Source organism: Canis aureus, chromosome 11 (assembly GCF_053574225.1).
Source record: "Canis aureus isolate CA01 chromosome 11, VMU_Caureus_v.1.0, whole genome shotgun sequence".
NCBI classification, from domain to species: Eukaryota; Metazoa; Chordata; class Mammalia; order Carnivora; family Canidae; genus Canis; species Canis aureus.
In genome coordinates, this window is record NC_135621.1 from 29,552,830 (window position 1) to 29,565,996 (window position 13,167).

Below are 13,167 nucleotides of genomic sequence, written 5' to 3' on the forward strand. Positions count from 1 at the left end.
CACCTGCTAGGCAGAGGTTGTGCCCATATGACCAGCACCCAGTAAAATACTTGAGACACCAAGTGTGTTATAGGCTTCTCTGACAGACAAGTTTTCACACATGTCACAATTCCTTGCGTGAGGAATTAAGCACATCCCATGTAAAGTCACAGGAAAGGACGATTTGTAACATGTACCTGGTTTCCTTTGGATTCCACTGTGCGTGCCCTTTCCCTTTGCTGATTTTGCTTTGTATCCTTTTGCTGTAAACCTTCATACCTATAGGTACAGCTATACCCAGAGTCCTGGGAGGTGTCCTAGCAAATCATCAAACCTGGGAGTGATCTTGGGAATCCTGAAATGAAGAATACTCTCCAAAAATATAATAAACTTTAAAAAGGGAAGAAAACAGGGCAGCTCCGGTGGTGCAGCAGTTTAGCACCGCCTGCAGCCCAGGGTGTGATCCTGGAGACCAGGGATCAAGTCCCACGTCGGGCTCCCGCATGGAGCCTGCTTCTCCCTCTGCCTGTGTCTCTGCCTCTCTCTCTCTGTGTCTCTCATGAATAAGTAAATAAAATCTTAAAAAAATAAATAAAATAAATTAAAAATAAACTAAAAGGGAAGAAAACGGCATTTGGTCTATGTAAAAAAGAAATAGGGATCCCTGGGTGGCGCAGCAATTTAGCGCCTGTCTTTGGCCCAGGGCGCGATCCTGGAGACCCAGGATCAAATCCCACGTCGGGCTCCTGGTGCATGGAGCCTGCTTCTCTCTCTGCCTATGTCTCTGCCTCTCTCTCCCTCTCTCTCTGTGTGACTACCATAAATAAATAATAAAAAAAAATTAAAAAAAAAAAAAAAAAGAAATAAACAAGTACGTACCAAGCCCTGGGAAGACTAAACAGCGAGCAAAACAGCTTGTCTTGAGCTTCCTCAGGACCCCTCAGTTACAGAATCCCATCCAGCATACAGAACACAAGGAACTCATACCTACCGTTGCCAACCTGTGGAGCTATGGCTTCAGCCTCAGGCCAAGGTGTATTCTTGAAGAACCTTTCAGTCAACTTGGTCCAGCTGAAAACAAAGCAGAAAAACTCTAGAACTCCAAAACATGAAGGACCAGAGAAAAGGCAACCCACACATTTTACAGATAAGGACCCAGGCTCACAAAGAGGAAGACATCATAGAAACAAAGTCAGGGCCAGAGCCTTCAAGTCTACAACTTTCCTCAATTCAACTTTGCACCTCAACTCTTAATACAGTGAATACTCCTTTTTATTGATTAGACAACCACCGTGTTCTTCAGGATCATTTCCTGCCTCTGTATCATGAACTCTCCTCATATTTACCAGCCTGCTGTTCCCTAATCTGGTAACCACTTTTTTTTTTTTTAATTTTTATTTATTTATGATAGTCACAGAGAGAGAGAGAGAGAGAGAGAGAGAGAGGCAGAGACATAGGCAGAGGGAGAAGCAGGCTCCATGCGCCAGGAGCCCGACGTGGGATTCGATCCCAGGTCTCCAGGATCGCGCCCTGGGCCAAAGGCAGGCACCAAACCGCTGCGGCACCCAGGGATCCCCTGGTAACCACTTTTTAGATACTACCAACCTTCTCCCTTACCAATACTTTCCCTACTTTCCCAGAGCACTGTGCCTCCTCCTCCCCTGCCCAATCTTGGAAGAAATCAATCTGTTTGTTGCTGTCTGATGCTACAACAGACCCACACCATCCAACCCTAACACTGCTACCCAAGATACCTCACAGCCCTCTAGGAGGTCTCTGTTCAATTTCCCTCCTGATCCCTTGAGGAGTGACTTCAACTTTACCCCACTTTCCTTAAACACCATCTGTCTTCTCCAGATCTTTCAGTTCAGCACAGAAACATGCTCAAGTCCCCCCTTCAAGACATGTAGCAAAACACAAAGTATCTCGGGATGCCTGAGTGGCTCAGTGGTTGAGCATCTGCCTTCAGCTCAGGGTATGAACCTGGGGTCCTGGGATCGAGTCCCACATGGGACTCCCTGCAGAGAGCCTACTTCTCCCTCTGTCTCTTCCTCTCTCTCTCTCTCTCTCTCTCTCTCTCATAAAATCCTTTTTTTTTTTTTTTTAAGATTTTATTCATTCATTCATGAGAAACAGAGGGGGGGTGGGGTGGGCAGAGACACACGCAGAGGGAGAAGCAGGCTCCATGCAGGGAACCCAATGCGGGACCTGATCCCAGGAGTCCGGGATCATGCCCCCAGTCAAAGGCAGATGCTCAACCGCTGAGCCACCCAGGGATCCCAAAATAAGTAAAGTATAAAAAACAAAACAAACAAACAAAAAAACCCACATACAATACATCTCAGTAACACTGTATTTTCTTTTTAAGAGATTTTATTAATTTCTTCATGAGAGACACACAGAGAGAAGAGACAGAGGGAGAAGCAGGCTCCCTGTAGGGAGCCCGATGCGGTACTCGATCCCGGGACTGCGGGATCAGGACCTGAGCTGAAGGCAGACACCCAACCGCTGAGCCACCCAGGCATCCCCATATCACTGTACTTTCCAAGGCACCAGCCATTCTTCTCACCACACGTTCTCCTACGAAAAGATCTACCATGTACTTGCCTTCAACTCTGGTCCCTACCTGCCTGTACTGTCCAATACAGTAATCATTTGCCACATGTGATTATTCTGCCTGAAGAATCAAATTTCAAATTTTGGTTAATTTTAACAATCAATCAATCAATCAATCAATCAATTTAATTAAAAAACCAGTACTTAACTCAGTTACTGGAAAGCTTTCAAGTACATTTAGAATCACCTGAATCTGCTTTTTCTATCATAAATGTTATGAAATCTAAACAGAGATCAGGTATTTCCAAAACACATGAATTGAGATGTCGTTTATTTTTTTTTTAAAAGAGTTTATTTATTCATGAGAGACAGAGAGAGAGAGAGAGAGAGACAGGCAGAGGGAGAAATAGGCTTCCTGCAGGGAGCCCGACATGGGACTCGATCCAGGGTCTCCAGGATCACACCCCAGGCGGCAGGCATCACTAAACAACTGCGCCACCAGGGCTGCCCTGAGATGTGGTTTAAATACAAATGATGTGGTTTAAAAGACTTGATTTAAAAAAAAGTAAACTCATTAACAGTCTGATACTAATTATGTGTGGTGTAACATTTAAGATGAAGTAAATCATTAAAATTAATTTTACCTGTTGCTTGTTAGTTGGCTTTTCTAAAAGATTTTATATATTTATGTATGTGACAGTGAGCGAGAGCATGTGCACACACAAGGAGGCAGAGTGGCAGGCAGAGGGAGAGGGAGAAGCAAGCTCGGAGTAGAGAGCCTAACGCAGGGCTCAATCCTGGGACATTGGGATCATGGTCTGAGCCAAAGGCAGACGCTCAACTGACTGAACCACCCAGGTGCTGGTTTTTTTGTTTTGTTTTTAAAGATTTTAAGTAATCTCTACACTCAAGTGTGGGGCTTGACCTCACCACCTTGAGATTAAGAGTCACACGCTCCAACTGAGCCAGACAAGCACCCCTCTTTTTACATTTTTTAAATGTAGTCAATAAAAAAAATAACACATGTAGCTAGGATTACGTTTTTTTTTTTTTTTTTTACGATTTTATTTTATTTTTTTAAAAGATTTTATTTATTCATGAGAGGCAGAGACACAGGCAGAGGCAGAAGCAGGCTCCATGCAGGGAGCCCGACGTGGGACCCTATCCCAGGTCTCCAGGATCAGGCCCTGGGCTGAAGGCGGCGCTAAACTGCTGAGCCACCCGGGATGCCCAAGATTTTATTTATTTATTTGAGACAGAGAGAGTGTGAGAGCGAGCATGAATGGAGAGAAGAGCAGAAGCAAAGGGAGAAGCAGACTCCTTGCTGAGCCGGGACCCTGACTCGGGGCTCGATCCCAGAACCCCAGGATCCTGACCTGAGTTGGAGGCAGATGCTGAACCAACTGAGCCACTGATGCTCAGTATTATTTCTATGGGACAGCACTGATCAATACACTTCTAACTAGAAAGACCTGAAGATGAAGGAAAAAACAGTTCAGGGATTAATTCTACTCAATGATCCAGTCTTTGGCCATCTATTTTGTCCACTCTTCCTCCCAGAAAATTAATTTTAACATTAAGTTTATTTTTAAATAATCTCTACACTGAACATCATGCTCAAACTCATGACCCGAAATCAAGAGTCACATGTTCTTCCAACTGAATCAGCCAGGCACCCCTCCCAGGAATTGTTTAAATTCTGTATCTTTGGTGAAATCTTTACTGACCATCTCAACCCTGACTATATTGTTTCATCTCTAATGCCAATTACACAGGGCAATCCCCTCAAAACAGAAGCAACCACTCAAAGGTTGGCTCACCCTGCTATGCATTAAGTTGTATAGAATTTAAAAATTAGGCTCTGGGGGCACCTGGGTGGCTCAGTCACTTCAGTATCTGCCTTCGGCTCCGGTCATGATCCCAGAGTCCTAGGATCAAGCCCCACGTCCAGCTCCCTGCTCAGCAGAGAATCTGTTTGTTTCCCTCTGCCCCTCTCCCTGCTCCTTCGCTCTCCTTCTCCCTCTCTCTCTCAAATAAATAGTATCTTGAAAAAACAAAGGGCTCTTATGTCAGACTGTGCAGGTTCAAAATTCAACACAGGGGATCCCTGGGTGGCGCAGCGGTTTGGCACCTGCCTTTGGCCCAGGGCGCGATCCTGGAGACCCGGGATCGAATCCCACGTCGGGCTCCCGGTGCATGGAACCTGCTTCTCCCTCTGCCTGTGTCTCTGCCTCTCTCTCTCGGACTATCATAAATAAATAAAAAAATTAAAAAAAAAATTCAACACACACTCAGCTAGCTATGTGACTTACACTTTCTATGCTTTGTTTCCCTCATCTGTAAGGTAAAGAAAACAATACTACCTACTTCATGGGGTTACTGTGAAGAGTAATGAGTAAATATGGGAAAAGCATTCTGAACACTGCCTAATCTATACTGATCAGACATACTAATACCTGCTATAATTACTGATAGTGATGTTATTATTTTAGGTCCTATAGGAGTTCGGGGAATACAGTCCAACAAAATAACATTTCTCCCTCAAGGAGTCACAGAAACCCCTTGGGCACTCTCTTTACAGAGTAATGATTAAACAGCCCCTTTTAAGGGGCTGCATCAGTAAACCAGCCCCACCCAGGAAGAGGGCATTTCAGTCAGCACTCTGTACCTGTTCTCATAGATGTCCTGGATCTCATATACTTTCTGATCAATGACATCGCTGGATACACGACTAGCCTGCAGCTCATACACCTTCTGGTCAATCAAATCCGAGACGGTTTTGTGAAAATACTGGATGAAGTTTTTGATCACTTCGGGGATCACCTGATAGGTCTGCTGTTCATACTGACGTTCGTAAGCCAGATCCTGCTTTGGGTCTCCTAGAGATCAGATAGAATACTTTAACAAGTGTTTTCAAACCCACATGTTACAAAACAAAAGAGTAAGACCATCCCCCAAAGTAAACTCAAGTCTATAAAATCAGGTATAATTCCCTTTTAAACACTCAGAGGTATAACTGTCCCCAACTCACTCTCAATTCCATTACCCTGTTTCTTCAGAACACTTACCACCATTTACAATTATTTATTTGCTTATTATCGGTTTCTTCCACTAGAACCTAAATCCTATGGGGGCAAGAACCTTTTCTGTCTCGTACTCAGGTATACCCAACACCTAGAACAGTTGTACATATACTGTAAGAGAAGGGAAGACTGCGGGAAAAGGAAGTAAGTAGTAAACACTTTATATAAACACATATTTTAAATATATGTGTAAATAGAAATATATTTTTAAAGGGTTTTTTTAAAGATTTTATTTATTTATTCATTAGACAGAAAGAGAGAGGGGAGGGGGCAGAGACACAGGCAGAGGGAGAAGCAGGCTCCATGCAGAGAGCCCGACGTGGGACTCGATCCCGGGTCTCCAGGGTCACGCCCTGGGCCAAAGGCAGGTGCTTAACCCCTGAGCCACCCGGGCTGCCCTAGAAATATATTTTTAAATAGACATGTATATACACATATACATATTTTTAAGTAGGCTCCACGCCCAGTGTAAAGAGCCCAACACAGGGCTTGAACTCAAGACCTGAGATCAAGTCAAGATCAAGTCGTTTAACAGGGAAACCACAGCTAGATGAGACTTTGACATGAACCATGTCAAAGGCCTAATTTATTAGGCTGTACCACCCTCCTTCTGAGAATAACTGACTCCAAACCGAGACCATGGAGAAGCAGTGTTTAACAGACGCCCCTTGGGGCTGTTCAGAGGCATTCAACAAAGTGCCAAACCCTAGAAGTACCCAGCGCGCCAGACAAGCCCGTAGTCTCACCTGTGTGCATATCATAGTCGCCTGGGTAAGCATAGGGATCATAAGCAGCCTGTTAACGAAACAGATGGGAACAGTCACCAATTCGTGAATCCAAAGCGCTCGTTCGAGGATCTGTGTGCCAAGCAAGGTACTAGGGATACAAAAGTGGATAAAACACAGTCCCTGGCTCCGAGAAACTCACATGCTTGTGCAGAGGGAAGACTAAGCAGACGTTATGGGGCCATAAGGTAGAGCAAAGCACCAGAGGCTGTGGGAACCCACGGGGTTTGACAAGAGTGAGCCAAGCCCACAGGAGCTCAGTTACGGAAACAAGCCCATAACCAGCCCCCGTCTCCGGTCTCGGAAAACTTGAGGACGAGGAGACCGGCCATGCGAAGTGGTTGGGCCGAGAGGGCCGGTGAGGAGCCGCCAGCCATGGGAACAGCGCGAGGGCCGAGCACGCCGGGAGGCAGACTGCAGCGGGCGCGGCCCGCGGGGGCCCCTAGAGAGACCCAGACCCCTTCTCACCGCGGAGCCCAGCATCCAGAGGACACTGGCCCGGTCGCGGAGCCCAGAACACGCGCAGGGCCGGCTTACCTCGGACTCGTAATCATCAGCGGGGTAAGACATGGCTTCTGGGCTCACGAGCACCTCCGGAGAGAGCGAGAAGGGCGGCCCGCGCCTGCGTCGTGAGGCCGGAAGTCCAGCCCCGCTCGGGCCTGCCGGGAAGCCGGAAGTCTACAGGAAGCCGCCAGCCATAGGAGACCGCCACGTCGAGAAGGGCGGAGACGACGAATACCTGACTTCTCCTTCCTTCTTCAATTAGAGGCTTTACGAGGAAGGGCGACTCTATAGTGCTTGCGCCAACTCAGAAATAAGGCTGAACCGCTTCGGCATAACAAAGACGGGGCAAAGTTAAGAGACCCTAGAAACGAAGCCACACCAAAGATGGCTGACAGCCTCCTCGGGCGATTTCTCGCGAGAAATAAAATTCGGGTGTCGGGGGCCTGAGGTTGGATTCAGGTCTAAGCAGTTTGCCTGCGGCAAGAAACTTCAAATGATCGGCCTCAGAAGACTAAACGTACCGGTGTAAAAGTTGAGACTTGGTCCCGTGCAGCGAGAGGTCATTGAAAAAAGGCGCCTGCCAACTTTGGACACTGAGGCTGGAGCAGGCAGCGTGAAGCCAGCTGTGGTTTGGGGCTCGCCCCTGCAGCATCCACTCTGGCTGAGGTCAGTTTTCAAAACGGACGTTGGGAGGCCTCGAGCTAGGGATCGGGTTATAAAACCAGCCGACACCGGCAGGTGGGTTCAGGGCCTCAGTATGGTCAGCTGCGCATCCGCAACGCCTAATAGAAATCTAGATTCCGGGGGATCCCTGGGTGGCTTAGCGGTTCAGCGCCTGCTTTCGGCCCAGGGCGTGGTCCTGGAGAGCCGGGATCGAGTCCGGAGTCGGGCTTCCTGCGTGGAGCCTGCTTCACTGTGAGCCTGTGTCTCTGCCTCTCTCTCTCTCTCTCATGAATGAATAAATAAAATCTTAAAAAAAAAAAAAAAAGAAATCTAGATTCCAGTCCCAGCTCTGCTGCTGAGTTGCTGTGTGACTTGAAGCATGGCTCTCTCACCTTAGGTGAGCCTCCGCTTGCTCTTGTCAAAACAGCTCTTCCTGTTTTTCCCTGTGAGGTACACTCCGCCTTTGGTCTTCCGGTTTCACATTTACCTGGTGTGGATTACCGAATGCAGTCCTCCCAGGTATCTGCAAGGCCGGTTCTGTCACCCTCAGTTCTCTGAGATCCTGTTTAGGATTGGGGTACCCTGCCCCGCCCCCCCTCGTGCCGCGTTTTTGCTTTGCTTTTTTACACCGGAAACTAATCTGACACCGTTAACTACTGAAATTTAAAATAAAATAAAAATAATAAGTAATGAATGTTGGTCTAACATGCTAGAGGAACGACTAAATTATTTTTTCATTCTCATTATGGAAAATGATATGAAATTGTTGTCCTCTAAAGAGGCGATCAAAGCATTATTCGGCCTAAAAAAATATTATGGAGGTGTTTAAGAAACTTAACAAATATGTTTGTTTTCCAGATTTTATGACGCTTCTCTTGTCAGCTTTTGGAAGTTACAAATTGCAATATGTGATGGGCTGATTTCTCCCACAATTTGTGTTGTGATTTCTTGTTCTAAATAAATATTCTCTCTCCTACCTGGTTTTGTTTTTGTAATTTCTAATTCTTTTATTCTTCAGGTAAGTTTCAGTCAACAAAAACTTGGATCCCTTGTTTATAACCACCTGAGTGTCTATATATATATATGTATTTATAATTTGTATATTCATGTATATATTCATGTACATATGTGTATTTGTTATTTTCTATCTCTTCCAGGATTTACACTCTAACAGAGAATAGTTGGTAAAGGTTTTGAAAGGACCTTCCTCACTGGCTACTCTTGCTCATTTTCTTTTGTTGATCCTCCTCAGCTCTCCAATCACTAATTAGTGGACTGCCTCTTCTCCCTGGGCTTGGTCTCTTTCTCTGTCTTCACCCTCTGGGTGGCTTGTCTGGTCCAGTAGGTTTAAATATCACTCATATGGGACGCCTGGGTGGCTCAGCAGGTTGAGTGTCTGCCTATGGCTCAGGTCATGATCCTGGAGTCCCAGGATCAAGTCCCACATTGGGCTCCCTGAGTGGAGCTTGCTTCTCTCTGCCTGTGTCTCTGCCTCTCTCTTTCTCTCTCTCTCTCTCTGTCTCTCATGAATAAACTAAAATCATAAATAAATAAATATCACTTATATGCTGTTGACTCCCCACATTTATGTCTCCACTCCATCCCAGAAGTGGGCTCATTGGCCCATGTAAATACCTGCATGTCTGAAGGCACTTCAAACTTAACACATCTCTATGGAGCTTCTGATTTTCTGTCTCAAACTTGTTCCTTCCACAGTATTCCCCATCTTAATTAAGGGCAACTTCAACTTGTTCAGTTGAATTGAACCACCCTTGACTTGACTCTCATGCCACACCTTTCAGTACATCTGCATTTTGCTGGCTCCTCCTTCAAAATATTCCCTCTCAAATGTTACCACCTTGTTTCCATCATTCTTGTCCAAACCAATATCATCTCACTGGTAGTGTAATACTACCTCACCCTTCCTGCTTGCAATTCTCAATCCATATTTGGAGAACTGCATTTGAAATGAAATTTAGACCATCACTTGGCAGCATCTTAAGCCCACTAAGAAATGCAACTTTGAGGGGCACCTGGCTGGCATCTGCCTTCGGCTCAAGGCCTGATCCCGTGGTCCTGGGATTGAGTCCAGCCTCGGGCTCCCCGAATGGAGCCTGCTTCTCCCTCTGCCTGTGTCTCTGCGTCTCTCCGTGTCTCTCATAAATAAATAAATAAATAAAATATCTTAGAAATGCAACTTTGAAAAAATAAATAAAGGAATAAAGAATTGCAACCTGACCTGAAAGCAGCCAGAACCCCATTACAGACTATGAAATGTCTGATCACATGGTGTTTGATTTTGAAAGGGTCCCTTGTTAATGGAAAAGCAGTACCTCAAAGGCAAAGAAACTGTGGACAGACCAAAGCCCCTGGGATAATTCTAGCTGGGGGAGCCATCAAGAGGATTCAGCAGCTGAAAAGCCTTCCTACTTCTCTTGATCTTCTTTTGCCTGGGATCTGAGGCAGGAAACTCTGACTCAGAAAAGCCATTAGTTATATTTTACCATCTGCCTGGTCTCTTCAGCTGGGTTCATTCCAAGCTCCACTTCCCAAGAACTCTGCGTCTCTCCATAGCTCACTTACTGTCCTGCTTATTTGGGTCTCTTGAGCATGGTCTCACAAACCCCTGCTACCCCTCATTTACTGTGGTGGGAGGTGGACCTTGGGAGAGCAGGAGCTCAGTCTCTACAAGTCAGAAATAGAGGCTCCTTAAGGGATCATCTGGTACAAGGAGTCAACTAGACAAAAACAAAGAACGGGCGCCTGGGTGGCTCAGTCTGTTAGGGCGTCTACCTTCAGCTCGGGTCACGATCCCAGGGTCCTGGGATCAAGTCCCGCATTGGGCTCCCTGCTCAGTGGGAAGTCTGCTTCTCCCTCTACCTCTGTATTCTCTCTCCCTCTCTCTCAAATATATAAATAAATCTAAAAAAAAAAAAAATCAAAAAACAACAGTGAAGTAGCAGGCTATTTCCTGACCTGCTAAATTCTATCTTCTCTTTCACCATGGACATCAAGACTATTGTTCTTGCCCACTGTTCACAACACACAAGTTGAACTAAGTAAATTTAAGGATCAAATTGGCTTTATTCAACAATTCATGTATGGAGCAGTAGCCCATCTAGTGATAGAAAAGAGCTCCATTCACCTGGGTGGCTCCGCAGTTGAGTGTCTGCCATTGGCTCAGGGCATGATCCTGGGGTCTGGTATCAAGCCCTGCATCAGGCTCCTTGTGGGGAGCCTGCTTCTGCCTGTCTCTGCCTCTCTCTGTGTCTCTCATGAATAAATAAATAAATAAAATCTTAAAACAAGAGCTCCACTGAGCTGTAGGCAAGGAAAGGTTTTATTTTTATATTTTTTAAAGATTTTATTTATTTACTCATTAGAGACACAGAGGCAGAGACACAGGCAGAGGGAGAAGCAGGCTCCACGCAGGGAGCCCGACTCAGGACTCCATCCCAGGTGTCCAGGATCGGGCCCTGGACTGAAAGTGGCACTGACCACTGAGCAAACCCGGGCTGCCCAAGGAAAGGTTTTAAAAGGCAGAAAGGATGGAGGGGGGGTGATGCTTGGGTGGCTCAGATGGTTAAGCATCTGACTCTTGATTTCGGTTCAGGTCATTATCTTGGGGCCTGGGATTGAGCCCTGCATTGGCTCCCCACTGGGGATTTTGCTTGAGGATTCTCTCTCTCCCTCTGCCCTTCCCCCAATTGTGCTTGTGCACATTCTCTCAAATCTTTTTTAAAAATCTGTTTAAAAAATAAAAGGCAGAAAGGGGGCAGAAAAAGGAAAGTATTTGCAAAGAATGTACACTTGCAGGCAAGATCTGCTTCCTAAGACGAATGGAAAGGCTCTATCTGGCAAATTATCTCACTAGTGCTGCCCATGTAACTCCATGGTGACCGGTTAAAGGCTACATTCCAGGTGGTGAGAGAGAGGTAGACCGGGTGGGTTTGAAGCTGCAATTAGGTTAGGTATTAAGTCGTGGTTTACAGCTGTGGGGCTTAGCGCAAGTGACTCTCTTTGGGGCCTGCTGTCTCTATTTTATTGTTTTTTTTAATATTTTATTTATTTATTCACAGACACACAGCTAGAGAGAGAGGCAGAGACACAGGCAGAGGGAGAAGCAGGCTCCATGCAGGGAGCCTGATGTGGGACTCAATCCCGGGTCTCCAGGACCACGCCCTGGGCTGCAGGCGTTGCTAAACCGCTGCGCCACCCGGGCTGCCCGCTGTCTCTATTTTAATACCACAAATAAATAATCACTTTAAAAAAAAAGATTTTATTTATTTATTCATGAGACACACACACAAACACACACAGAGACGCACAGACACAGACAGTGGGAGAAGGAGGCTCCAGGCAGGGAGCCAGACATGGGACTCGATCCCGGGGTCTCAAGGATCACACCCTGGGCTGAAGGCGGCGCTAAACTGCTGAGCCACCCGGGCTGCCCTAAATAATAACTTTTTAAAAAGATTTATTTATTTATTTCAGAGAGAAAGAGCATGAGTGAGAGGGAGGGGCAGAGGGAGAGGGAGAGAGAATCCCCAAGCCGACTTTGACATGGGGCTTGATCCCAGGACCCTGAGATCACAACATGAGCTGAAATCAAGAGTCAGACCTTTAACAAACTGAGCCACCCAGGTACCTCAATAATTATTTTCTTTTCTGAAAACACAGGGCCCTTTCTAGCCTAAAAGAGCAACTCTCTAATTGTTTTAAAATATATATATATATATATATATATATATAAAACATTGTCATGTTCTCTATCTTGACTGGGGTGGTTGTTAACCTAAGTATATACATTTGTCAAAAATCATCAACCTTGCGCACTTCAAATATGGGAATTTTACTATAGGTAATTCATATCACAATAAATGTGATTTTTAAATTATAATTAACAATAACATAACAAATAACCAAAACAATTTTGGAACTTACACAATGACAAAAGATTAATACCCTTAAGAAATTAAAGATACAATTCTCTTTTTTTTTTTTTTTATTTATGATAGTCATACAGAGAGAGAGAGAGAGAGGCAGAGACACAGGCAGAGGGAGAAGCAGGCTCCATGCACCGGGAGCCCGATGTGGGATTCGATCCCGGGTCTCCAGGATCGCGCCCCGGGCCAAAGGCAGGCGCCAAACCGCTGCGCCACCCAGGGATCCCTAAAGATACAATTCTCATACAATAAAGAGGAAGGTTATTTATTTGCTAATGAAGGAACCAACAATATGACAGAGCTGGTTTGGAAAGAATTTGAAGAGTTAAAGAATACACTTGGGTGGCTCAGTGGTTGAGTGCCTTTGGCTCAGGTGGTCTCCCGGGGTCCTGGGATTGAGTCCCACATCCGGGCTCCCTAGGGGGAGCCTGCTTCTCCCTCTGCCTATGTCTCTGCCTCTGTGTGTCTCTCATGAATAAATAAGTAAAATCTTAAAAATATGTATAAAAAAGGAATACTGAATTATAATTGCTAATCATACTTCATGCTCTATGGGATAATAAAACTATAATCTTTGGGATTATTTTCTTCATCAGACGTGCAAAAATTATTGCATCTTATCAGTTTCCTACAAGCTAACTTCTAACTTTA

The 13,167-nt window shown here is 45.5% G+C and overlaps 1 protein-coding gene and 1 long non-coding RNA gene across 6 annotated transcripts in view; one reads left to right on the top strand and one right to left on the bottom strand.

The window, feature by feature from the left end:
• The window catches only part of EIF3L (eukaryotic translation initiation factor 3 subunit L), a 27,843-nt gene extending 20,007 nt beyond the window's left edge, over positions 1 to 7,836 (bottom strand). For 2 of the 5 annotated variants that reach the window (XM_077914581.1, XM_077914580.1), the window contains exons 1-4: positions 6,872 to 7,677; positions 6,365 to 6,413; positions 5,204 to 5,414; positions 971 to 1,050 (exon numbers count right to left, since the gene is read on the bottom strand). In XM_077914581.1, the coding sequence (XP_077770707.1) occupies positions 971 to 1,050; positions 5,204 to 5,414; positions 6,365 to 6,413; positions 6,872 to 6,973 (442 nt within the window). In that variant the 5' untranslated portion in view covers positions 6,974 to 7,677. Of the gene's footprint in view, positions 1 to 970; positions 1,051 to 5,203; positions 5,415 to 6,364; positions 6,414 to 6,871 lie in introns of those variants that run through there. The other 3 variants (XM_077914583.1, XM_077914582.1, XM_077914584.1) reach the window with 3 other exon arrangements.
• Positions 6,691 to 8,546, top strand: LOC144323748 (uncharacterized). The gene is made up of 2 exons (XR_013389116.1): positions 6,691 to 7,573; positions 8,429 to 8,546. It is a non-coding gene; the product is annotated as an uncharacterized LOC144323748 (long non-coding RNA).
• Positions 8,547 to 13,167: the final 4,621 nt, after the last annotated feature.